We start from the raw sequence: 27,554 nt of genomic DNA, 5'->3' as shown, positions 1-27,554 counted from the left end.
AGTTAAGACAAATTATTGAGAAGGAAGAAAAGAAGCTTCACACATGTAAGTTTTGAAATTACCGAGTGAAGGTGGGCAGGGCAGTTGACAATCAACGCAATTTTTCTGTTTTCTTTCATCATCTTTCTATCTAAATTTAAAATCCACTGCTCAAAAATTTTGCTTTTCATTCAATTCAAGCAAAGTCATTAGAGTTGTAGTTCAACCCTAATGACTTTACTCCTTTGAAACATTGGGTTTGTTTACTTTTGCCTATTACCAAAAGCTTCAGTTTTTCATTACCAGCTATATTTGCACCAAGACTGCAATTCTCTCCTTACTATGTTTACCACCTACACATTTATCACCTTTAAAAGTCAGTGTCTTGTTCGGCAAACATTTAAAAAATAGACATGTTTCATCAATATTGAATATGTCTTTGGACTCGTAGTCCTCCATAATTTTTTTCAAATCAGTTTCTTTCCAATGGGTATAGTCTTCTTCGATTGCAACTCCACAAGTTGATTCGAGACCATGTTTTGGTGTCGAATCAACTTCATCTACATCTTCCCAAAGGCACAATTTTGCACACTTCTGATTGGGTCCCGTTTCCTCAAACAGTTTGAGAAACGAAACAGGGTTTTTCAGAATGGTTGACACACTACTGGCAAGGACATCAAATTTTAAATGATTTCTTTTTTTTTTAATGCCACGATTTACACTAGTAAACACTTCCACTTTTTCACACTACACTCAAGGATTTCCTCCTAGACACTGTAAGGTTACTTGCACAGCAATTAAAACAAAGACAGGAAATTTAGCGAAAGTGTGGATGACTCATTTCTTCGAAACAACAGATGAATTTCTGAGATAAAGGAAAAGCACTCTCTCCTAATTCTCTAATAGGATGCTTATGGTAGAAAATAGGTTGACTAGAGCCAATGACTGCGTCGGGAATATGCCTTAATCTTTGCCAATGGCTGTGGGCAGCCGACCAGCTGGACTTCTCGACATAGTAATGTATAAGTTGTATAGGTTTTTCTTCTTTTTAGCCATTGTTGACCCACTGCTGGGCAAAGGCCTCTCCCAAACTTCCATCTTTTTTCAATCCTGTGCCGTGGTTGGCCAGTTTCCTCCTGCAGGGTTTTACAGGTGTCATTAAATTGTAAAATGTTTTAGCTCTTAATTGAAATTAAAGCCTTTAGCTATTAAAAGATAAAGGGATTAATGCTTAATCCTTTTAGCTCTTAATTCGTGCTTTCTACAGCATCAGCTTTTTGCCTAAAGAACAGAGGTGCGAACAATGCATACCAAGGTCTCTCGAAATCAGTTCGTTATACGGAAACTCATTTTCAACGTTATGACTCATTTTCAACGTTATGACCAAGGGGAAATCAAAAAAGTTTGCTACACAGAAAACCTTGTTATATGGAAGTTCGTTAAAGAGAGGTCCAACTGTATTTCTTGGAATTATTGCTATTTACTAAAGTTTTCACTTGTAGCTTATTTTTAGCTTGTATTTTAATCTGGTCAATGATAGAAACAGGAGAGGCTCTATTTTAAAATCTATCAGTTAGTGTTTGGATTTCATTGGTTAATGATAACTCCGGTGTTGAATACTTATATGCGTTCTGAAATTGGTTGAAAATAATAGATCGTTTGTATGCAAACAGATGATAGATGTAATGAATGAACATGCCCATATTTGTCAGTTTCCGATAGATATTAAATTGGATACTGTTAATGTGACAGGCGAGTGTAAAATTTAAGAAATTCAATGATTCTGTTTCACTGTTTCAGAGTTCTCCGTTTCAAGTGTGAAACTCAGTCTCGGGTGGATGTTATTGAATGAATGCAAGATATCCTGAACATATTAGTGTTATTGATACATAGAAGATCCAAGTATCTTCTGTAATATCTTACTTGTGGTAAAAAAGGATTCAAATATACATGTTCAATCGTGGAAAGGTAAATTTCTGATAAAAGCCTGCTAAGGTTCAAGCTCATTAGTAACCCAAAGATTTGTTTATATACCTTATTGCAAAACATAATAAAATTAGCATCAATTAGGAGTTTAAGCAAATGAAAAATTAACAGACTTTTCAGGAATATGGAACTGTTGTTGTTATTTGGTTTTTAGGAGCATTAGCAACTAAGGCCATATTGCTCCGGGAATATGCGGTGGTCATTCCCTGACCTTTCCGCATTCTCCGTATTTGGTGGTGACGGGCTCGAACCCCGGTCTAATCAAGAAGCGTGTGCTACGCACTGCTGCTCCTTCCCACCTGGCTACGGAGGTGCCTAATATGGAACTTAATATTGTGTCTAGACCCATTTGAAAACTGCAAACTGAACTAAACAATCGATCAATACTTTCGTCATTTTTGACACAGATAAACGACATAGTATACAACATTTCATGTAGGGAATGTGATTCATCGTATCAAGGGTCGAAAAGATGTATGATGAAAATGAGAATGAAACAGCATTTAGCTTCAGAATGTACATCTAGGGCAGGTGCATTGGAATTTTCATGCCATCAACGAAAATCACACCTTTTTATTTGATGAGTCCAAAATACTTAGTATACAGAGGAACTACTAAATTATTAATTGCAAAAATTCTGGAAATCAAATAACACAAGAATTCCATTAATATATATCACCCATTTCTCACATCAGATTATTTTTTATTTGCGTGTATGCACCAAGATATTAAATAATCTCGAATGTTTTAGAAATTCCCACTAACTTACTTCATGTTACTCCTATCCTGTGACCAAGACAAACCGTCGAAAAGCTCCAGTCTGCTTTAGGAGGAAAGAACTTATTCAAAATTGGTTTAATTATTTTAACTTTCATACACCGCGATCATTTTAATGATTTTATTATTAGACAATGTCTTCAGGCACCCAGAATTGTGTGTTGGTGTTCGGGTTGGGAGATCTTGACTATCAATTGCGGATACGTCAGAACATTCATGTCCTTGAGGGAAGGAAGCCATTGAGTATTAATTTTACATCCGATTGAATTCAGGAGGGTGTCGTGGTGAAGTATTCTACAAAAAAGCAGTGAGGTAAATTCCTCTCTATTTCTAAATATTAATATAAATGTAGAACTCATTGAGCATCATAGCTCTGCTTTTTATTTAAACTTTACTGAAAACTAAACTTATTAGAAAAACAGAAGATACATCTAATTATATGAAAACTTCTAAATTGCAAAGGTTAGCAGATATGTATTTTGTATAGTTTTACGATTTTACTGTTTCTGTTCATGCTTTTATCATATTTATTCTTTTATTATTTTTATGTTATGTTAAAATTTTTGCTTAACTGCTTAGCTGGTGTCAGAATAACAACTGATCAATACTTTCGTCATTTTCGACACAGATAAACGACATAGTATACAACATTTCATGTAGGGAATGTGATTCATTGTATCAAGGGCTGACGAGATGTACAATGAAAATGAAACAGCATTTACCTTCAGTAAGTGTGTCTAGGGCAGGTGCATTGGAATTAGCTTTTTCATCATTTGGATCATATTCCTGACTTTCAAGGCTTCATTTTCCTACCCAAGGATGTAGCTAATGAATTATAACAAAAATATTGCAAAGCACTACAATTATAGAGTGGCCAATGATTTTATGCCTTACTTTCAGAAGGTGATTCCTGAGGTTATTTTGGGAGAAAATGCTGTATCAACATGGGTTTATTAATGCTGATTGAAATGACACAGTGCAGCCTTAGTTGGTTACATGCCCATTATTACACTGCTACATTTTGTTCATTGATAATGCACATTTTACTAGTGAAGGAGTCAAATATACCAAAATTTCACATTTATGGGTTTGTGAGAATCCATACGAAACAGATGAAAGTAATTTCCAAAATCATTTTTCTGTAAACATGTGGGATGGTTCCCTCAGCAACTAGCTGCTTAAACCATGTATTTTCCTGCAATGCCCAAGAGGTGACATTTACATCATATTTTCAAAAAATGAACTGCTGGTCTTCTTAGAGACCATTCTGCCAACAGTACAATTACATATATACTACCAGAATGATGGAGCACCCCTATATCTGAATGAACACTTTCTCTGGCCCTAAGCTGGGCAGTACGTTGGACTGGCACCAGGTTCACCATGAATCTCAACCACTTAGATTACTATGTATGGGAGTCACCTGAAAAACATGGTGTGTGTGTGGGTGTGTATGCAAGAGATGGATTCAGTGAATTTTTGATACAACATAAACATGTTAATAAGTTAAAATATTGTAGTTCTTATTCTTATTTATAAGGTTTATATGTTCTCTAGTTAAACAAGCTAGGCTATATATTGAGGCTAACAGCATATTTTGAACAATTATTATAGTTTAAACTATGTAAAATACAATGTAATTTTCCCAATAATAATGTTTTTCTTTTTTCAATACTAAATTACTTCAGGTCAAGCTGCATTTCAAATGTCCATAGCACAGTAACCATCGAGAACTGGACCCATGTCAATATTATATTTTTCTCCTCAAAGTGACTTCCAGAATCACCTCCTGAAGTTAAGTCATGGGACACCCTGTATTTCATTCACATTTAGAACTTTAGCATGACTTTTACTCGTGAGGTTGTCTTATTTCAATATTATTTTCAGAGAAAGTTCTTCAAAAAGTATATCACTTACCCCAAAAAAATTTATATACTGTGATATTTGGTATCCTAAAGTTCTTTCATCATCAGCAACACGTGCTTGTTCTACTAATAAAGAACAGTCCACGAGCACTACATACATACTCAGTGTGCAAGGTAATATAATTGATGACGATTTCAGACATGATGTGCTAAAAAATTTTTTTTATTAAATATGTTTAAAAACATGCATAATCAACAAGAATGATTTCATTTAAATAAGCATGCTTATCAGGAATAATTTAAAAACACACTAAAATACAAAAAAACAAATACTGTACCCTTCTTCAAATTTTCTAAAATATCTGAAGGTTATGTCAACTAGTTTTAATCTTATTAAAAACTTTTCTAGATGATTAAAATTTGGAAAAAAATTGGTAAAAAAAAAAAAAAAAATGAAATATGGCAATGAAATATTAGATTTAAGAATGAATGATACTAAAAGGAAGATAAAATAGATGCTTTGAAGAAATACAGTGACTAAACTTCAACCTCTTTTCACAAAATAATACTCATCAAGTTTTGAAATGGATTAAAATTTCTTATAAAATGAATTTAAATTGTCATAACCTTACAAATATGACAAAGTATCTTCATCTGGTTGTTAATTAGTTTTAAAAAAGTGGAGTAAGTGGAGCAGTGATAGAATCAAGCTAACGAAAATAATGTACATGTTTATTACCCTCCCAGCAGTAATTATGTCACCCTAGCAGGGCAACCTTTGTCAGCATTAAACTTAAGTACAATTCTACAAAAGGCAAATATACATAAATATACATGGCAGGAAGATAACTAACTGCTGTATCATGGTGGGAGGATGACAGACAAGTACAAAATATAATTTTATAAAAATGGCATTATAATCAAACTGAATCTGCTGACCAGCAATCTTTTTGGTCTGTTTTTTGCAAATATTTTGCAACCTGTGAAATTAACAAATTAACATTATTACTGCATTTGCACAGGTTCCATTTCTCATGAACATTACTCCATTTGAGCAATGCTGGAAATACTGATTGGTTTCTAGCTTATAAAAGTAGCAACTTATTCACAAAATATGTTTTTAAAAACTTCAACTCTCTGTAGACTGACAGTCCAACATTAACTGAAATGTTGCTAAGATCACTATCAAGATCATAAATAAATGGTTCAAAATTACTTTCTGCTTTCCATTCAAGATTAGGATCCACTGTTCCTAAATCCAGAACAGCTGATCAAGAACAGCTTCAAAGAAGAGAAACATTTTGATGATTCTATATTGTTGTATAGCAAATTCTGCCAAAATATGAACATTTAAAGATTGTTTTTTTTACCTCCAAATGCCACCGATTTTATATAAAGGTATTATTTATAACGTCAAGAGGGCATATATAGAGCCCACCTGATAAGGTTCTTGACTGGAAACATAGGGGGAAAAATTTGCAACCAATGTGGTGTCTTGGATGTTATTTAAAATGTTTATTGCTTGGGATGATATTGCATCAAGTGTAATAGTCAAATACTTTACAAAGAGCAGTTATAGAGTGGTTATCACTGAAAAAATTGTGATGGAATTTTCAAATACTTTTGATCATATAGTGTACAAATAAATATTGATTATCCTTTTGTATATTTTTTTAATGCTACTTTTAAGATGCCCAAATTTGTCTAATCATAACAGTCCATTAAAGTCTCTTTTCCCTCCAGTAAATTAATGTGATAGCAACGTTGAGGAAAAGAGAATTGTATGGACTGCTCCGATTTTGTTGGAGAATTTGAGGCATTTAAGGCTTGTTTGTTTGTTATTTTGGAGCATTAGCAACTAAGGCCATATTGCTCCAGGGATATGCGGTGGTCATTCCCTGACCTTTCCGCATCCTCTGTATTTGGTGGTCACGGACTTGAACCCCAGTCTAATCAAGAAGCGTGTGCTACAGACTGCTGCTCCTGCCAACCTGGCTACGGAGGCGCCGAGGCATTTAAGGCAGATCATGATATAGCAATATTATCATCCACCTTTCTTTTGCTATTGGTGTTGCTATTATAGAAACACCAACAGCAAAAGATCTTTTGAACCAAGCAAAAATTATGTTTCACAGCAACACCAATACAAAAAGATTACTGTTAAAGAAGCTTAAGTTAGATATTTAAGTTAGATATTTCTCCCACTTAAGGTGGTAGAAAATGAAAAAGACCTGGGAGTAATTGTGCAGTCAGATATGAAGTTTTCTGAGCAATGCAGACAGGCTGCCAGGGCAGGTCATGGGGTTTTGTCAATGATATATAGGAATTTTGCTAGCAGGGAGAAGGAGGTGATTGTCCCTCTGTATAAGGCAATGGTCAGGCCATACCTTGAGTATCGCGTACAGGTCAGGAGGCCTCATTTTAGGAAGGATGTAGATTTACTTGAGCGTGTACAGAGAAGGGCAACAAGATTGGTGAGGGGAATGAAGGGATCCTCTTACCAAGAGAGGCTTAAGTTCTGCAAATTGCAGTGGCTGGAGACTAGGCATCTGTACGGTGATCTGATTGAGGTGTATAAGACCATGAATGGGTTGAGCACACTGAATTCTGATGGGATCCTTCCACTTGTTCAGATTACGAACCTAAGGGGGCATAAATCCAAATTAAGAAAAGACAGATGTAGAATAGATGTGCGGAAATTTGCCTTTAGCCAGCGGCTGGTTAATTGCTGGAACAAACTTCCATCTGTCGTTGTGGAAGTTGATAGGTTGAATAAATTTAAGGAGGAACTGGACAGGCATTTGGAGGGAATGGTGTGATTTTTTTTTTTTTTTTTTTTTGGCTGATGCTGCATAAGCTCATACACTTGCTTTCTTGCATCACATGCCACTACTACTACTACTATATATGTACCAACAATAATGGTCAAGCTTTTACAATTTCAGTAGACCTCATTATTAAAAACCTTAAAATTTAGGTCACCTGACCCTTGTATTAATAGAATTCTATTGTATAGGCACAGTAGAATCATAGTAAAATCTATTGAATTAAGTGTAAATATATATAAGATGTTTCACTGAAAAGGCACTAGTTGTCATATTTAGATCAATATTTTTGAATTTGATGTTAAAATTGGATTCGGTATCACTTTAACTTTTATAACAGAGGTAGCACATAATTTAAAAAAATGTTCAAGTAGGTCACGGACTTCATGGCTTCAGGCACTTTAGCCAGATAAAACAGCCCTATATCACACACTGCCTTGATCAACTTCATAGTTGAGACTATACACTCTGACAGGAGCGCTTTTTGGGCAATCTCCATATCCAAACACATCCAGTGAAATGAAAACATTGTGTAGCAAAAGTTGTTGCTCCATAGCACCTTCTTCACTGTTCTAGATCCATGGATATTGAGCTTATGCTCAGATGCCCTAACACTGAATTCAAAGCTATGCAGCTCCATGTGGATGGTTAAAATGCCAATGGATGTTCTTGTGGCATCTTGGCCCTGCTCCATGACGTTTACCACAGATGACATGCAGAAAACATCATGTGTGAGACCTACCCTCTTTATGGTTCATCCAATATCTCTGTGGGTCTGTGATGCAAAGCTGTCTAAACCTTTTTTTCCAAATGAGTTATCACCTACAGTCTTCCATCTTTGAATAATATTTTCCATGTTCCTAGTTATAGTGGATTTTGAGAGGTTCAAACAAACAGCAGTTGTGTGCACAGAATGGTTACTAATATATCCATCTGATATTCCACGTTGAAAGTTTGTAATTTCCATTCCTTCGAGTGTACAGGCACATCTACGAGATTTATACTGATATGTCTTAGCAGATACAATGCATGGGAACTTCTAGTGCAGTACACAGTATTTGTGATGGGGTTTCAAACACTTTTGAATACTTTTGATCACATAGTGTAAAAATAAATATTGATTATTTGGCTAAGGTAAAGAAAGCCTGCATGAGAACGACAAGAAACGTCGGATAACATACGCGGAAAATTAGTTTCCCGACACCGGACTCTAGCGCTGCTTGCTCGGTAAACAGACGGTAGTTGTTATCGGTCTAGAGCAGAAATCGAGAAGGATATATTGATTGACAGGTACGTGTGGCAAACGATGAAATGACTGGTAGTGGGTGCGACAGAAGACAAGCTACTGTGTAGTCATTGGTTGGCATTGTGATGTGTATTTATCAGTAAAGAACGGTGCATAATAGTAGCGATGAATCTTTTAAAGATGGAAGAAATCTGTAAGGAAAATAAAACATTGTTTGATTTTTTGATGAAAACTAAATTGATAAGACCGAAATTGTACTGTTTTAAGTGCAATGATTATTTTAAACTAATTGAATCATGAACAGAGTCATGTGGAAAGTTGTGGTGTTGCAAAAAATGTTCTTCGCGAATTTCTTTATTGAAACATAGTTTTATGGAAAATACAAAACTTTCATTGAAAAAGATAATGTACATTATATACTTTTGGTCAACGTGCACGCCAGTAACTATGACAGCATTCCATCTGGAGATTTTGAAAGTGACAGCAATTAAGTTTTATAAGAGATATTTGCAAATTGCAGTTGATAAAAAAACCCATTAAGTTGGGTGGATTGGGGAAAATTGTAGAAGCAGACGAAACTGTATTGGTAAAACCAAAACATCACAGAGGACGAAATTTAACTGCTAAGAAGAAATGGGTGTTTGGTGTGTTTGAAAGAGAATCTAAATTCGTCTTCATGAAACTGATAAAAAATCGGAAAGCAAAAACTCTTTTGCGCATTATTAGAAAAGTAGTGAAGAAAAATACTACTATCATAACAGATGAATGGCGTGCATATAGCCGTATTACGGCCTTAGAAAAAAAGAATTACACATTTAACGGTGAAACACAAGGAACGTTTTATAGATCCACATACAGGAGCAAATACAAATAATATCGAAGCCCAGTGGAAGAAACTAAAAAGTGTAACTAAAAGAGTAAATGTCAGCTGTAAACATATGTTGATGGGCCACATCAATGAATATATGTGGCGTAAAATTTATGGGAAAAATCATGAAGATACTTTTCACAATATTGTTACTCAAATTGCGAATAGCTATTCAGGTCCAACTGTATGATTTGTACTCATGAATTTTTGTTCTGAGAAAGTTTCGTTCCGTTCATTTTTATGTTCTTTATTGTGTTTTTTTTTTTCTCATTATTAAAAGTAGATTTTTGGAGTTGATGAGTGTTTTTACTGTATTATTGATTTAGGTTTGGTTATGAAAAAAGGAAAAGGTTTCCTTGTATTTTGCAACCTAAACTTAAACGTTAGGTTGGGAAATAATAGAAAAAGAAAGAAAGATTCTTTATATATATACTGAATAGCTATTAAGGTGCTGATTGACGTTATGATACGTGTGTATCCACATGAGTGTCTTTAAAAATAAAAGTACAGTAATAAAAAATAAATAATATTTTGTTAATAAGCAATTTATGTGCTAGTCCACCCATGATTCTAAAGAAAAAGAGGTTAGGTTACCCCCTCCATTTTGGGAGGAGTTCAAGCTCCCACAGGATTCAAGTGGAGGTAACCTGACCTTTTTTCATCATTAGGGCATATTATTGAACAAGAAAATAAAAATACAGTCATAAAAAAAAATTATTTTTTTATGAATGTATTTCTAAATATGACTGATTTCAAAGAAAAAAGGTTAGTTACCCCCTCCACTTTGGGAGGGGTTCAAGCTCCCATGGGATTCAAGTCGAGGTAACCTGACCCTTTTTCACCATTATGAAATACTATAATGGTGAAAAAAGGTTAGGGCATGTGCGATTAGGACAAGTTACTATTAGTGCTGCTAAAGTGATACTAAACCGATGTTATCGTGTGTTGTGTTTGCGCACCAATCAGCACATCATTTGCCACGTCTACCTGTCAATCAATATATCGTTTTCAACTTTGCTCCAGACTGATAGCACCTACCGTCTGTTTACCGAGTGAGCAGCGCTAGAGTGCCATATCGGGAAACTAATTTTCCGTGTAAGTTATCTGACGTTTCTCGTCGTTCTCGTGCAGGCTTTCTTTACCTTCGCCAATTATTCTTTTGTATATCTTTTTAATGCTGCTTTTAAGATGCCTAAATTTGTATACATTTTTGTTATCATTTGAATAATATCAAACTTACCTTAGTAAAGCAATATCTTCAAGCATCTGAGTTTTCAATATTCCAGAGGGCTCCACAGGATCAACTATTAACAGATCCCAACTAGGTGGACCTTTACTAAGATCTTCGACACTTGTAATTACAATTTTCTCTTCTGCAATTTGGCACTTTACCTGCAATTCTCTAATCTTCTCATCATATTCTGAATGGATAACTGACACCTGTTTAGATGTCATCTTAGCAGCTACTAGACCAATCCAAGGAAAAGTAGAGAGATCGATCACAGATAATTCTGTATCAGAAAGTATTCTAAGAACTTCTTCAGTAAGTTGAGAGTCACCAAAATATGCATTCAGTCTCAAAATGAGATCAGTATCTAAAGATAATATTTGGTGATGATGTACTATGGAATGATCATCATTAGAAATAACTTCAACTCCACAAAGAGTTAAATGTCCTTTACACTGAAAAAGTACCTTCAGACTTGTTCCACTTTCCAAAAATGAAGAGCTTCCTATATCAGTAAGAATATTCAACATAAGAAACTGCTGAATACAAAAAACAATCAAGATTTTAAAAATTATATTAGCATTATAGATTATTTCACTGATTATAAAATAAGCAGTAAACTATTATTAATGATAAAAACTCACTTTCTCATAAAATCAGAGCATTTTTTACAATATATCCTATAACTAAGCTAAATTGGTGGATAAGACCTGTTCTGAGGGAAATGACAATGCTAAAAATATATTTTAATTTAGAACTTCACTATTGGTAAAGTTCTAAATTAAAGCCTTCTTTCATTTTTCAGTTTTCAACTGGCTAATTTCTTTGCATATTGCAGTTTGAACTACCTGCCTTTGAAGCTAGCTCTATGGCAATTTAGAGGTTACTGAAATGTTATGTTTCTTAATTTTCTTTCAGACCCCAGTGCCTTATGGTTCCTAAGAAGATGAAATCCTTTCAACACACGTTTATTTCACAAATACAACCACCTTCAAAAGCACTAGTTACAGAGGAGACAATAATCATCTCAGCAATCTGATGTACTTTCAGAAGTGTTTCTAAAAATAATTACTTTCAATCTCAATGTAGTATTTATGTAAATTTAGTAATTTGTAATCCTGTATATTTCATACCCTTCGCATACATAGTTTATACGCCATATGATATATTAATGTCAGATTGGAAAACTACAAAGCATGCTAACTACAATATATACAAAACACGTTTCATAGTATGATTAAATACCACTTCTTCATTACTGAGAACTTAAGAGGAAAAATTACTCATCTATTTCTTCCTCCTTTGTTCGTTCAAAAAACATGAGTTCAAGTAATGAAGAGGTAGCAACAAGACACTGAAGAATCATACTGCAAAATATACGTTTTGTATATATTTCTTAGGAAATAAAATACAAACTGGTTTTACAGTGGGATAAAGTGCATGTGTTCTTAATTTTATGACTAAATATTATACTTGCACAACATGCCACTTGTGGATTATATTAGATGCAAACCTACTTTTTTATGAGTTGGAAATACGATGGGAAAGATGGAAAGTTGGGTGAAGAAATTTGTTTCTATACAAAAAAAAAAAAAAAAGATGAAATAGAAGAGTTACTTACAAATGGCAGAGAAAGAATAGTACTGCCGGATATTTAAACAGCAGTGAAGGAAATGACAGTTATGCCTATAGATATACTCGGAAAACTTGTGGGGAAAAGTAAATCTAATAATAATGGTAAAAGATTACTAGAATTCTGTGCAAGTCGTGCACCCTTACAAACAGTATTTCAACATAAAGAAAGCCACAAGCCACAACATAAAGAAAGCCACTTGAAACTTTCATAATTGGGGCAGCCACTTAATCGGGGCAAAATCCACTATCCCGATGTGTACCAAATAACTGGAATCCACTGTACTAATAACCTCGTAAAGATTGTTCATTTACCTGCCAGAATACCAGATAATCCTAACAACACAGCCAACATGCTTGATCTTTTTCTCACAAACAATCCTTCTAAGTACACAGTCAAGGTGAGTGGTCCTCTAGGTACTTCAGATCACAAATTGGTGATAGTCTGTATTGATAATCTTGGTAAACCACCTCCTACTATTCCGAGTATGTTCCAATGCCTCCTGTGATTTTCTGTCAAAAAGATGTCAGAAGGATTTTGAATAATCTTGATGCTAAGAAAGCTCCAGGTCCTAATGGTATTTCTCCACTTGTTCTCAAAACATGTGCTCCTGGCTTACTCCTGTTCTGTAGTACCTTTTTTGCTTTCTTATTCCAATGATGTTTTGCCTTCTGCTTGGAAATTTGCTCATATCCAGCCAATTCCTAAAAAGGGTGACAAATTCCTCACATCCAATTATCATCCCATTGTACTTACTTATACTGTTTCTAAAGTAATGGAGAAATCAATTAACCACCAACTTTTAAAAATATCTAGAAATCTTCAATGTGATCAATGATTGCCAATATGGATTCCATCAGTGTTGATCCACTGGTGATATTCTCACTTATGTTACATATCTATGGACAAATTCAATGGAAATGTTTGGTGAAACTCAAGACATTTCAAAAGCTTTTGATGTTTGGCATAAAGGTCTTCTAAATAAGCATTAAGAATCTGCAGATAAAAGAACTACTAGGTGGCAGTGATCACAGCGTATTGATTTGGGATTTACTTAAAGATGCAACTACCATCAGGGGTAAAGGGAAGGGTTTTTTCTTTTGTAAAGGTGACTATAGAAGTCTCAGACATTTTTTAAATTCTATACGATGAGACCAACTGATGATGTTATCAACAGCAAATTCTAAATGGGAAACGTTCAAGGAATTAATCATAGAAGGTACTAGGCTTTTCATACCAACTAAGGAATACTCTTCAAGGTTTAGGCTTAAATGGATGTCAGATGAACTAATGAGGCTCGTGGTGGAGAAGAAAAGAGCATGGGATGCATATAAATTATTGGGTGACACCAGTAAAGGTGACTATAGAAGTCTCAAACATTTTTTTAAATTCTATACGATGAGACCAACTGATGATGTTATCAACAGCAAATTCTAAATGGGAAACGTTCAAATAATTAATCATAGAAGGTACTAGGCTTTTCATACCAACTAAGGAATACTTTTCAAGGTTTAGGCCTAAATGGATGTCAGATGAACTAATGAGGCTCGTGGTGGAGAAGAAAAGAGCATGGGATGCATATAAATTATTGGATGACACATAAGCCTATGCCAGATAAAATAGTCTGTAATCAAGTCGCAAAAGAGGTCAGGCAAGCGAAGGCAGATAACAAAAAATCTTTTGCAAAGGATGCAAAAAATTTACTTATGTAAACACTAGAAGGAAGGGAATGAATCATGGTCCACTCAATATCAATAATTTGACTGTTGATGATCCTACTCAGGTTGCTGAAAAACTGACTGATCATTTTGCATCTACATTCAAACACAAGGAATTCTTTAGGAAAGGAGATCCCAGAAGTTTATCAAGCTCTAACAGGGTGCTAAATGATTTTGGAATAACTGAGAGAAAACTGGAAGAAAAATTGTTGAAGTTAAAACATAACAAAGGCACCTGGGTTTGATGGAATCTATCCATTTATATTAAGGGAGGCAGCAAAGGAAGTAAGCAAACCCTTGAGCCATAATTATGAGAGCATCTTTGAATTCAAAGGAGGTCGCTGCGGACTGGAAGTGTGCGAATGTATCACCAATTCACAAAGGGGGGATACAGGTGACATGAGTACTTGCAGATCAGTTATATTAACGTCTGTTCCAGGGAAAATAATGGAGTCATTCATAAAAGAAGTAATGCATGATCATCTACACAAGATCACAATCATACGTCAAACACAGAATGGGTTTGTTAACAGCAAATCTTGTTTGACCTATTTGATTGGTTACTGTGATGTGGTCACAAAGGAACTGGATGCAAACAATAATTTTGATACCATATACTTGGATTTCAGAAAACGTTTTGATACAGTTGCACAGAAAAGACTGCTGTACAAATTGAACCAGTGTTGCATTAAGGGAAAGTTGCTGCTATGGATAAGCAGATGGTTGAAGATAGAGTGTTAATCAATGAACATTGCACTTCATGGACTAATGTTACTCCCCCAGGGTTCAGTGTTGGGCCCATTGTGGTTTTCTATATTTATCAATGATACTGATGAAGGCATATCAGGTTTAATGTCCAAATCTATAGATGACAGAAGGTTAGCAGGGTAATGACAGTATGCTACTGCAATGGGATTTAGAATAGTTCAGCAGATTGGTTTAGAAATGGCAATTGAAGTATAACATTGACAAATGCATGGTACACTGAGTGGAGAGAAATCATGGGATACCTACCTAATAATGGGTAAGCCCGCCTTTCACCTGGACAAGGGCAGTCACATGGCGAGGCAGTGAATCCACTAGTTCACGAAAGCATTCCACAGGTATTTCCATCCATGCTTGTCGCACCGCTGTCCATAATTCTGTCACATTCCTGGGTGGAGAATCTGAAGCTCAAACAGACTTTTCCACAGCATCCCAAAGATGCTCCACAGGGTTTATGTTTGGTTGGTGAACAGGGAGGCCATTCCACGGTGGTAAAATCTGCAGAACGTTCTTCAAACAATGTTCTAGTCACCATGGCTCTGTGGGGAGGCCCACTGTCCTGCTGAAGAGGCCATTGCCCTGTGGGTGCAGGATGACCATGAAGGGATGCAGATGGTCAGCAAGGATGGACCATTCAGAGATGTGTCTAGACATACTAGAGGTACCAACATGTGCCATTTGAACACCCCCAGACCATTACTGACAGTGCACATGCCTGAACAGTCATCCCTGTTGGCATGACAGATGCATAGCTTTGTGCAGTTTCCACCAGTTAGGCACCCTCCTGTTCACTCGAAATAACAGGTAACGGGACTCAACAGACCAGGAGACCTGTCTCGTGGCGTTAGCAATGGGACTATGGTGGGTCGGAGGCTCCCACAGTCTATTGTGGCTAATGACTGCCTGATGGTCTTGGTGGAGACGTTTCTGACACCTCCCTCGTTGAAGTCGGCAGTGATTTGTGCCACTGTTGCTCTCTGGTTGGTAGAAACAATGCAAGACAGATGTCAATGGCCACATTCATCCACCATCTTTCTCTGCCCACAGCGCTGTTCACAATGAGATGTTATTAAGGAAATGGCATATTCCCGATATGCTCTTAATATTGTCAAACAGATATAATGTAATTTCCGCACCACCTCCGCGATAGAGTGACCCATGCGTCGGGCACCCACTATCATCCCTCTTTCAAAGTTGGTTAACTCACGATGTTTATCCATACTGACATTGAATTACTGTCTACGCGAATGCAATACCCACCAAGCAGTGGGTTCATCCACTAGCGAGAGGAATGATAGTGTCGCATTGCCCAGTAACCAGGTATCCCATGAATTCTGTCCTTTCTGTGTACTACATGTGGGTAGCAGTAACTTCAGAGTAATGAACTAAATGTATGGTACTATTTGAGCAGTGGAAAATGAGAAAGACCTGGGGATAATTGTGCAGTCAGATATGAAGTTCTCTGAGGAATGCAGACAGGCTGTCAGGAAATGGCGCATTCCTGATATGCTCTTGATACTGTCAAACGAGGATAGTTCAATTTCTGTACCACCTCCGCGATAGAGTGACCCATGCATCAGGCACCCACTATCACCATCCCTCTTTCAAAGTTGGTTAATTCACGATGTTTATCCATACTGACATCGAATTACTGTCTATGTGAATGCAGTGTACCTATATACCTGCCAAGCGGTGGGTTCATCCACTAGCAAGAGGAGTGACAGCATCGCATTGCCCAGAAACCAGGTATCCCATGAATTCTGTCCTTTCTGTGTACTGCATGTAGGCAGCAGTAACTCCAGAGTAATGAACCAAATGTGTTGTGCTACTTGAGCAGTGGAAAATGAGAAAGACCTGGGAGTAATTGTGCAGTCAGATATGAAGTTCTCTGAGAAATGCAGACAGCTCATAGGGTTTTTTGAATGATAACAGGAATTTTTCTAGCAGGGATAAGGAGGTGATTATCCCATTTTATAAGGCAATGGTCAGGCCACATCTTGGGTATTGCATACAGGTCTGGAGGCCTCATTTTAGGAAGGATGTGGGGGCAGTTGGAACGAGTACAGAGAATGGCAAGATTGTGAAATAAAAGAGGTGCTCTTAACAAGAAAGGCTTCAGTTCTGCAAACTGCAGCATCCAGAGACTAGTAAAACTGCAAGGTGATCTGACTGAGGTGCTTAAGGTTTTGAATGGATTGAGAAAGCTCAATGCTGATGGGATCATTCCTCTTGATCAGACCACACACATGGAGGGGGGGCACAAATTCAAATTGAGGAAGGACAGTTGCAGGATAGATGAGCAGAAGTCTGCTTTTAGCCAACCTGGTGGTTGATTGTTGGAACAAACTTACATCTGTTTGTGTGGAAGTTGATAATTCAAATAAATTCAATGAAGAACCAGACAAAGTATTGGAGGAAATGAAGAGGGGAACCCTTTTCATTTCCTCCATTCATTTCCTATGGTGTTTGTTTCTGCATAGGCAAATAATGCTTTCTTGCATCATTTGTCACTGCTAATGCTAATAATCTTTCATTGTATGGTTTAACAACTGTTTTTTGTAATTGGGTATCCAGTTTTCTATCTGACCGCTAAATGGTAGATGGGTTGTTGTTGTTATTTGGTTTTTAGGAGCATTAGCAACTAAGGCCATATTGCTCCGGGGATATGCAGTGGTCATTCCCTGACCTTTCTGCATCCTCTGTATTTGGTGGTCACGGGCTCGAACCCCAGTCTAACCAAGAAGCATGTGCTACGCACTGCTGCTCCTGCCCACCTGGCTAAGGAGGCGGCAGGTAGATGGGTCCCTGTCTTCTAACGCTTCCACTAATGTAATGTTCTTGAAGGTTTTGTTCTTTCTCCCACTTTTTTCCTCTTGTATATCCCTTCTTGCATCGACCAGAAATCCTATCCAAAGTTTTACTGATGATAGCATATTGAATACCACCTTCCAGTTTGAGAAAACTTGCCCAGTGCAAACAGCTTAACTTCTCAAATATCCTCTACCAATTCCTTAAATGCTGATCTCCAGTGGGGTAAAGATAACTTAGTTTATTTCAATCCTTCTAAAACTCAGTCCTGTCCTGTATCTCGCAAAAAGGATTCTTCTGCTCCTATGCTTATGTTCGATGACACTGGTTCCTAAGCAAGATCATCTATCTCTATCGGGGATTACCTTGACTTCTAATCTCTCTTGGCATAAGCATATTACAAATATTGCTTCCTCTGCATCTAGAAAATTGGGTTTTTTCTATTGGTTTTCTCTATCAGCATTACTTTTCTTCAAGACAGCTGCTCACTCTGTACAAATTGCAAATCCCTCCCAACACGGAATTTTGTTCCCACATCTGAGACAATGCCCCGAAAACCTCTTTCAGGCTTCTAGATTCCATTCCAAAGAGGGCAGTTAGTTAAATAATGATCCATCTCTAACAAAGTCTCTCCTCTCTCTCTCTCTCTCTCTCTCTCTGTCTCATAGACATTCTGTTTCTGCTTTTTTTAAATTTTTACGAACACCCCAAATACTTCTCTTCAATTAACCTCAGTTAATTGAGGAGAGGTATTAGAGCCTATAGTACTTAGTACCGTCCTTGGGTTGGAGGTTGAGAAGATATCTGTTGACATTAGATTTGAACTTCTGCAGATTATAATTTTCAGAAAATACCTACGAAGGAAGGTTGTTCCAGAAAACGGCAGTTGAATGAATAAACAAGGATGATGAAAAGTTGGCAGCACGCGTTCGGACTGTTTTTAAAGAGAGAGCGGGAATTATAGAAGCCAATTCAGAAGAACAGTGCCCATGGAAGTATCTGTAGAAAAGGCATGCAGCAGAAAGATTACATCTATGAGACAGAGAGTGGAGAGAGTCTGTTAGAGATGAGTCATTAATTAACCTAATTGTCCTCTTCTGAATGGAATCAAGAAGCCTGAGAGAGGTTTTGGGGGCACCACCCCAGATGTGAGAACAATATTCCATGGTAAGACGGATTTGTGATTTGTACAGAGTGAGCAGCTGTTTGGAAGAAAAGTAACGCCGAGAGCAAAAGAGAAAACAGAGTTTTTTAGATGCTGAGGAAGCAATATTTGTAATGTGCTTGTGCCAAGAGAGATTAGAAGTCAGGGTAATCCCTAAAAGAGATATATCATTTTGCTTAGAAATCGGAGTGTCACCAAAGATAAGCATAGGAGCTGAAGAATCCTTTTTGGGATAAGGCAGGACTGTGTTTTAGTACGATTGAAATCAACTAAGTTGTTTTTGCCCCACCGGAGAATTACTTGGACATCGGCATTTAAGGAATTGGAAGTGGATATTCGAGACGTTGAAGCTGATTGAGCAGGGCAAGGATTCTCAAACTGGAAAGTGGAATGCAATGTGCTATCATCAACAAAACTATGGATAGGATTTCTGGTCAATGGAAGAAGGTCATTAATATACAGGATGAAAAGAGTGGGGGAAAGAACTGTACCTTGGGAGACACCAGCATTAGTGGAGACGTTAGAAGACAGTGAGTGGTCAGAGAAAACTGGATAACCAATTACAAAAATCAGTTGGCAAACCATAAGATGGAAGCTTGTTCAGAAGACCTTTTTGCCAAACACAATCGAAAGCCTTTGAGATGTCAAGAGCAATTGCTTGTGCTTCACCAAACTTTTCCATTGAATTTGTCCATAAATGGGTAATGCAAGCCAGAATATCACCAGTGGATCGACACTGACAGAATCCATACTGGTGATCATTGATCGGACTGAAGGATTCTAGATAGTTTAAAAGTTGGCAGTTTAATTGATTTCTCCATTACTTTAGAAAGAGTAGAAGTAATTGCAATGGGAGGGATTTGTCACCCGTTTTAGGAACTGGCTGGATATGAGCAAATTTCCAAGCAAAGGAAAAACACCTTTGGAATAAGAAAGTGAAAAAAAGGCAGCAAAGAATGGGTGTAAGTTCAGGAGCACAGGTTTTGAGAACAAGTGAAGAAATACTGTCAGGACCTGGAGTTTTCTGAGCATCAAGTTTGTCAAAATCCTGACATCCTTTCAAGTCACGACAATGTAATAATAACCTGTATTTAGGATTTATTCATATGATGTAGTACTTAGAAATCTACTCCTTCAAATTTTAGAAAAATGGAAAATCTGCAGTGAGAGCTGAAAATCTGCAGGTAGAGTTTAGAGTTGAATGCAGAATAATAGAGCAGATCTACAAAAAACAACTTCAGTGGTTTGGACATGTGAACCGGATGAAACAACACAGGCTGCCTAATGTAGTACTGATCTCTTATCTCCAATTCTCCACCAGGAAGACCCAAAAGAGAATGGCTCCAATGCCTAAAGGAAAACAGGCTTTCAGAGTTATCAACAAATGATGCAAGATTAAAGAGATTAACAACAATGGAGGACTATATCTAAATAGGGACTCAATCCATGCCAAACGGAAGAGTAGAATGATAATGATGAATGATGAGAGCTGAAGAAAGCATTGGAAAATAGTTTAAGCATGAACTTGTGGGTGAGGCAAGGCTGCACTTTATCCCCACTTCTTTTTATAATTTTCATGACCATTTAATAAAAAAATGTAAGACAAAACAATTAGCTCATTATTATACGCATATGATATTGTGCTGTTAAGTAAATGGCTGTGGTAATTTGAAATGTAGATAATGGCTGCAATGAATTTGGCATTAGCAGGTTTTATGAAAATTATTACACAAAAACAAAAATCATGAAAAGCTTGTAGAGACAAAGAAAATTTAAAGTGTAAACTAAATAATCAAAAATTGGAATAAATTAGTAATTTTGTGTATTTGGGAATGAAGATGGAAAATTAGAAATGAAAAAACAGAGCAGTAAGTGTAGGAAGTCAGCCAAAATACAAACTTAGCTGCTTATAACATATTTTTAAGGCTATTTTAGACTATGGAGCCAAAAACTAGTTCCATAGTCTAAAATAAATAAACTGATTTATTCCAAAGAAATAAACAATCAAAAATTAGAATCTTCAGAAATGGGATTTCTTAGAAACACAGGAAACATGGTAACATGAAAAAAACTTGAGAATGGAAGGCTGATAGTTCAGGACCTACTTACTACTTCACAAATATACCAATTGGAATTAGTGAGTACCATTCCCAGCATGGAGTTACAAGGCAGAGACAGACTTGCGTTCAGGAGCTGCCCTACATTAAAGATTTACTGACATCAATGACATACAATAGTGGCCTGCATCCCCACTGGGTATAACAGATTTGGATGACAGTAATGAAATCTTTGAGAGGAAGAACAGTATTTCTGTTCTTAAAGAAGCATTTCAACCATGCTCTTTCAAGTCTGGTGAGCTGGGTGACCACTCCAACTGAAGAATATCCTAATTCTGAAGGAATCTGTTGATTAAATGAGCTTTACTGTTCAAGAAAATAATTTCAGAACCTATGGTATTTTTGGAAAGCTTCACAAAAGGCTCATGGACCTTGCCCCTATAATAGTCAGTGTGTCTCCTTCAAAGATGCAGAGATCAGTGATGTCGTTGTTATTTTATTTTTTATTTTTTTATGAGAACCCCAAACACGAAAGGTATCAAAGCCTATAGTACCGTGCATGGGTTGAAGGAGAAGTATGGGGAGAGGGGGATGCCGGAAACCTTTCTCTAGACACTAAACATGGGTTTCACCACTTCAAGCCTCCAATAAGCAAAGTGGTGGTATTTCATCGGTTGATGAAAGTCATCTACCACCTGACTCATGATGCTACCACAGACCATTAACACTACTGCCCATAATAACGGTACTTCTCCCTGAAGCTAGAGAAATGGGAGTGTTCTATATTCTTACCAGGTGTGCACATGTCAAGAATCAGTTTCAAGAATGAATCAACATCTACAAAGAAAACATAAGTCCATATTGGCTCCAGAGATCAGTGATACAGATCACCAAGTCAGATGAGCCACCTAAGAGTGGGGGAGGTGAAAGAAATTCAAACCAGGACTCTCTCACAGTAAGTTCCCTCTTTTATACCTGGCTATCATCCCCCTACATTTGTTGTTAGAGAGAGAGAGAGAGAGAGAGAGAGAGAGAGAGAGAGAGAGAGAGAGAGAGAGAGAGAGAGAGAGAGAGAGAGAGAGAGACAGAGAGAGAGAGAGAGAGAGAGAGAGAGAGAGAGAGTGTTACAATATCTTGGGATGCTGTAACTCTTGGTTGACTTTAAACTTGTTATGTGGTTTTTAGGAGCATTAGCAACTAAGGGCATATTGCTTCGAGGATATGTGGTGGTCATTCCCTGACCTTTCCACATCCTCCGTATTTGGTGGTCACGGGCTCGAACCCCGGTCTAATCAAGAAGCGGGTGCTACGCACTGCCGCTCCTGCTCACTTGGCTACGGCGGTGCCACTTTAAACTTGTTTTTAAGACATCTCATCTTATATTATTGCCATAATCTCTGAAATTTTGCTACTCCAAACTAGCCATTTATCACTCTGAATTCATCACTCTATTCTGCATTCTGTACCACATCAGGATGAAAGTGTGTACTGCTGTTGTAGCATATATTCTTACAGCTTACTTATCTGCATGTTTCACATCTTAAAACTGTTATGATGTTATATTCAGATGCATTATGTTAAATTACTTCAGGACATCAAATGTTATTTAAAATAATGGGAATTTGCATTTAAACTAAAGGAGTTAACTTTTAGACACCATGTATATAATTACTGTATTTATCGGCTTATAAGACACTTTTTTCCCTTAAAAAATCGGCATGCATCTTAGAAGCCAAAAGTGGAAATACAGCACATGTGCAAAACTGAGAGTTAACATATAGTAGTTAAAAGATGGTTAACTATTATATGTTAGTACACTTTTCAGTAATTACCAGGCTGTTGTTGGAATAACAAGTGAATTTCAGTTATACATTTAAGCCTTTATCAATAGCAAGTGCATCAAAATTATACTATTGGATTTAGTTAAAAGTAGTACAATATGCCAAAGAACAAGGGAACACAGCAGTAGAACAAAATTTCGGACCACTGCCTACTGAGAAGATGATTTATCAATGGAGGAAGCAAGAAGTTTTATTACAAGAAGCTGATAAAACAAAACACAACCTTCATAAAATTCCACCTAAATGGCCAAATTTGGAAGAAAACTTGTAGGAATCATAATATGATGCTACAGGAGGGAAACGTCCATCAATAGCACAAGTGTGTGAATGGGTACTGAAGTCATGGCATGATGTTTAGACTGAAATTGTGGTCAAGTTCTTTAAAAAATGTGGTATAAGTAATGCAATGGATGGCACTGAAAAAAATTTATTGTATGAGAATGACAGTGAATAAAGAAAAAAATTTATTGTATGAGAATGACAGTGAAGAGGATGATGATAATGTTGATTTGAGGATAATGATTAAGTCAGTAATGAATTTGAAGTTGAATAATACTAAAATAATAAGAGTAATAATTATATACCTTTCTTTATTGGCTTTTATTTTTATTGAATTTTATATTTCCATTATATTAACAATAAAAATTTTTCAAAAGTTTTTCTTTCCAAATTAGGGGGTGCCTTCCATGCCACAGCTTCTTATAAGGCAACAAATACAGTATATTGGATATTAATAGAATTATCTACACAAAAAAATTCATGTTCAAAAGAGACTGTGAATCAGGATTAAATGCAACCTGTGATGCATTTTGCACTGTTTCACAATCAGGAGAAGGTTCTCCATGATACTATGGTGTCATAGAGGACCTTCTGTTCCTGAATTTTGGCTTCACCACTTGTTTCAGCCTGCACAACATACCAATTGGCCCACGAATGCACATTCATACAGAAATAATGAAATTCAACCAGACATAATACATACATAATATCAACTACAGTACAATAAGAGCTAGCACACATATGGCCTGAGTTGACATCAACAATTTTCAGGAAAAAGAACAAGGGACTGTAAAAACAAAATATGTCAGAAACAACCAAAGAAACTATGGCTATTAGTTTATTTCCATGTTGATATCATGCTAATATACAATTAAATGACAACCGTGTTAAAAAAAAAATTCTGCTACTGAAACTGAAACTCTTATTTAATTTCTGTCAGCCAATAAAGATGTGTGAAATTCAAATTTTGAGAATTAATATGAAATGTAAAAAAAAAAAAAAAAAGTGTTTTACAATGATCCAACAAAACTGATCATTTTAATTTCATAAAAAAAAAAAAAAAAGAAAAAAAAAAAAGAGTTTTGTACAGTTTTTAGACTTCTTATTTTATTAAATAACAGTAGAAATAGTTACCATGTGCTAGAAAGAAAGCTCCAATTTTCAAAATTTTTATAAATTAGCAACAGCCGCACAAACTACACATTATAAACATTACTTTAATTTCATAAAAATTAGCTCATCCAAACTAATCTTTATGAATTATATGTTTATTCGTTTAATATACTCACGATATTGAAAATAATTTTTGTAATTTATTTCACATAAAGATAATAACAAACTATTAAAGAATACTAGATTTGATAAAAACATTATTTCTTACCATTAAGGTGATGAGGTAATATGGGAAATATTGCCTGTTCCCAGCACCGTTCAGAAAGTGGGTGAGTGGAAAGAGTTATTTGCTCACTGAGATACAAGTCAAACCAAACAGCTATGGCATCCAGTTCACCAGATTTAATGCAATGAAACTGATTTTTAAATATGACACCTTTCAAAAGTCTTTCAATCTCCTAAAAAATAAAATAAAATAAATAAAATAACAACAAACGTATAAAAAAAAAAAAAAAACTACTACACTCAGAATTTCAGAATCCTTTTTAATAAAAGTAACCATTCATTAAACTTGCCTGAGGACTATTAAAATTTATTTCCAAAACTTCTTGGGGATCACAAAGAAATGTGTAACCATATTTCATTGTATTTATCTTTTCTGAAGTATAAGGTTCTTCTGGTTTGTTGCTGGCACAAATAGCTTTGTAAGACTCATTTAACATTTTCAATATACTAGATTCCAATCTAAAAAAAAATAATAATAAAATAAAACTGAACTACAAATTTTTATTAATATGCTATACTTGCTCTTTATCAATTTGCAGTGAGAGTTATTAATACTAATCTTCAAAAGTTTCTGTCACTCTCTCAGCATTAGATGTGATCTAATGAAATCATGACCTGAATATAGAGAAAAAATAAAATAAAACTTCATTATATGGGTGTCCATAAAGTCTGGAATACAAGGAAGATCCTTATATCTCAGATATAAGGAAGTGAATTAAATGTGCCTTTTTCAATATAGATGGGTACTTGAAGGCTATTTTCTTATATCTCCAAAATTTACTTACACCCTGTAGTCTAAGTACAGTTAATTCTAAAATATACTGGTAATTTACTCTCATACTGAATTCTAAAATTTGTCCATATCTGCATATATATCTGTAAGATCCCCAAATGGATTCAAAGTTTAATACAAAGAAAACTATTATCATGATAAAAGTTACATTTATTCTGTATATGGACAACTTTTTTTGTTTATATGTAAAAAAATCACTGGGTTTAGTCATGCAAACTGTTTGGGTCTCCTCAAGAAATTTGACATTGCAGTGTCTAATCTAACTACATATTCAGAAATGTCACAATAACATTTCTTCTAGATTTTAAATCTATAAAGAAAAAAATTAACATTTTAAAATAATTTTTTCTGTTTACTATTTTCATTCCTTCATTATTTTGAATTAAATCATTAGCTTTTAAAGACATTTATCTCTCTGAGTTGATAAAAAAAAAAGTGTTCCAGAAAGTTGGAATCTATCTTTATTGATTTAAATGGTTCATTATGCTACCAATTCACCTGTAATAGTAATTTCTTCTTAGTAATAATAAACCATGCAGTAATGTACCCCTGCATATATAAGTAATAAGAATCAAATTATTTTCTGAAAGAGAATTTCGTTGAAATTTGCGAAATTTGTTTCACAAGCTTAAGCACAAAATTGTTGAATTCATTTGTCATCCAAAACACATTGTATATGCTAAAAACACCTTGATGGTAAACACTTTAAAATGATTTTGCCAATTTTACAGATAATTTGAATCGGACATATGTGGTGATAAAAATTAAAACTTCTAACTATAACATGATATCATTTTTATATCTCAAAATATTTCATTAAAGGAAATTTAAGTGATGCGATTCTCATCTTCAGGCTTAATGGAAAATAAAGGGTAGAGTACTCCCATAAAAGAGGAAGTAAAACTATCCATTCTTTTATGCTGATAAACAAAATAGCATTTTATATCGATTTTGAAATTAATATGCTATTTTGTACTGAAATTTTTAAATGCCATAGATTCATGATGGTCAACCTTATAAAACAATCCCTGTTCATTAAAGAAATTATATCAGCTATATGACTTTGATTTGATTTCATTTTGGGTTTACTCGCACAACAGCAAACTTGGCTATAATGCACCAACCACAAACTATATGACAGATGTATCCCTGTTCTACACTATAATATGCAAAGTACTGGGCATCTCTGTGTTACAATGTTTTTGCTGTTATTCTCTTCAAAATTACCAAACTGTTGCTTTTATTGTCCGCAAATCAAATACATAATTTACATTATTTAGATTTTTTGTAATATACTCTATCTTAGCAAAAAATAAAATAAAATAAAACCTCTAAATATAAAATTAATGAAGGTCCAGAGTTATACTGCAAAGCACATATCGAAATAATTTAATAATAGTACCTAACTGTGCTCTATTTTTCTGTCATTTTGTCTTGGGGATGACTTGTTCCTTCCAGTAGCAGTAACAAGGCTTCAAGTTTATGCTCATTTTAGAAACAATATCTTTAGCACAAAAAAAGATAAATTCATTTTCATTTCAAAATTCTTAGGAATTAATATCTTTAAATTGATATAGCATTATCAAAAGAAATTAATTTTTATTGGAAAACTTGAGGGCAGCAGTCTCTCATCAGGCAGCAGTTGGACTCAATTAACAACTTTGTGCTGAAAGATAGAATAATGTATTAACATAGTAAAAAAGGCCTACGTGCTCTGGATTCATTACGAAAATTTATTGTTTCTCAGAGCAAACTAAACATAATTACAATTAATAAGCTTTCGGCTGGGAGGCAGCCTTCTTCAGATTGAATACCTGAATGGCAGTTGGAATAGAGATGTGCACTGCCAGGATGGTGCGTGAGGCGCGTGGTTAATTGTTTGTTGATGTTTGTGGCTGTGACATATGGTGGTGACGTGGCCAGCGTTTGTCTATGGATAGAATTACTGCCTCTGTGATGGGGTTAACTTGGCAACCACTGTTCCTGTTCAAAGAGGCATCTGAGCATTTTATATTTAACGATTCCAACCAGGTGCGCTTTAGGTAAGGACAGGTCCCACCATTACCTAAAGCGCACCTGGTTGGAATCGTTCAATATAAAATGCTCGGATGCCTCTTTGAACAGGAACAGTGGTTGCCAAGTTAACCCCATCACAGAGGCAGTAATTCTATCCATAGACAAACGCTGGCCACGTCACCACCATATGTCACAGCCACAAACATCAACAAACAATTAACCACGCGCCTCACGCACCATCCTGGCAGTGCACATCTCTATTCCAACTGCCATTCAGGTATTCAATCTGAAGAAGGCTGCCTCCCAG

General features: G+C 35.7%; 1 protein-coding gene across 1 annotated transcript in view; it reads right to left on the bottom strand.

The window, feature by feature from the left end:
- Positions 1-27,554, bottom strand: part of LOC150090590 (protein arginine N-methyltransferase 9-like) — an 89,265-nt gene that overhangs the window by 8,350 nt on the left and 53,361 nt on the right. The window contains exons 7-10 of the mRNA XM_090386580.1: positions 24,729-24,893; positions 24,422-24,611; positions 10,787-11,279; positions 4,660-4,816 (exon numbers count right to left, since the gene is read on the bottom strand). Coding sequence (XP_090242706.1) covers positions 4,660-4,816; positions 10,787-11,279; positions 24,422-24,611; positions 24,729-24,893 — 1,005 coding nt within the window. The remainder of the gene's footprint in view (positions 1-4,659; positions 4,817-10,786; positions 11,280-24,421; positions 24,612-24,728; positions 24,894-27,554) is intronic.

This window comes from Mastigoproctus giganteus, chromosome 1 (assembly GCF_048544385.1).
Source record: "Mastigoproctus giganteus isolate SK-2022 chromosome 1, ASM4854438v1, whole genome shotgun sequence".
NCBI classification, from domain to species: Eukaryota; Metazoa; Arthropoda; class Arachnida; order Uropygi; family Thelyphonidae; genus Mastigoproctus; species Mastigoproctus giganteus.
Note: the sequence above shows the minus strand (reverse complement) of the source record. Positions and strands in the feature narration are given on the sequence as shown.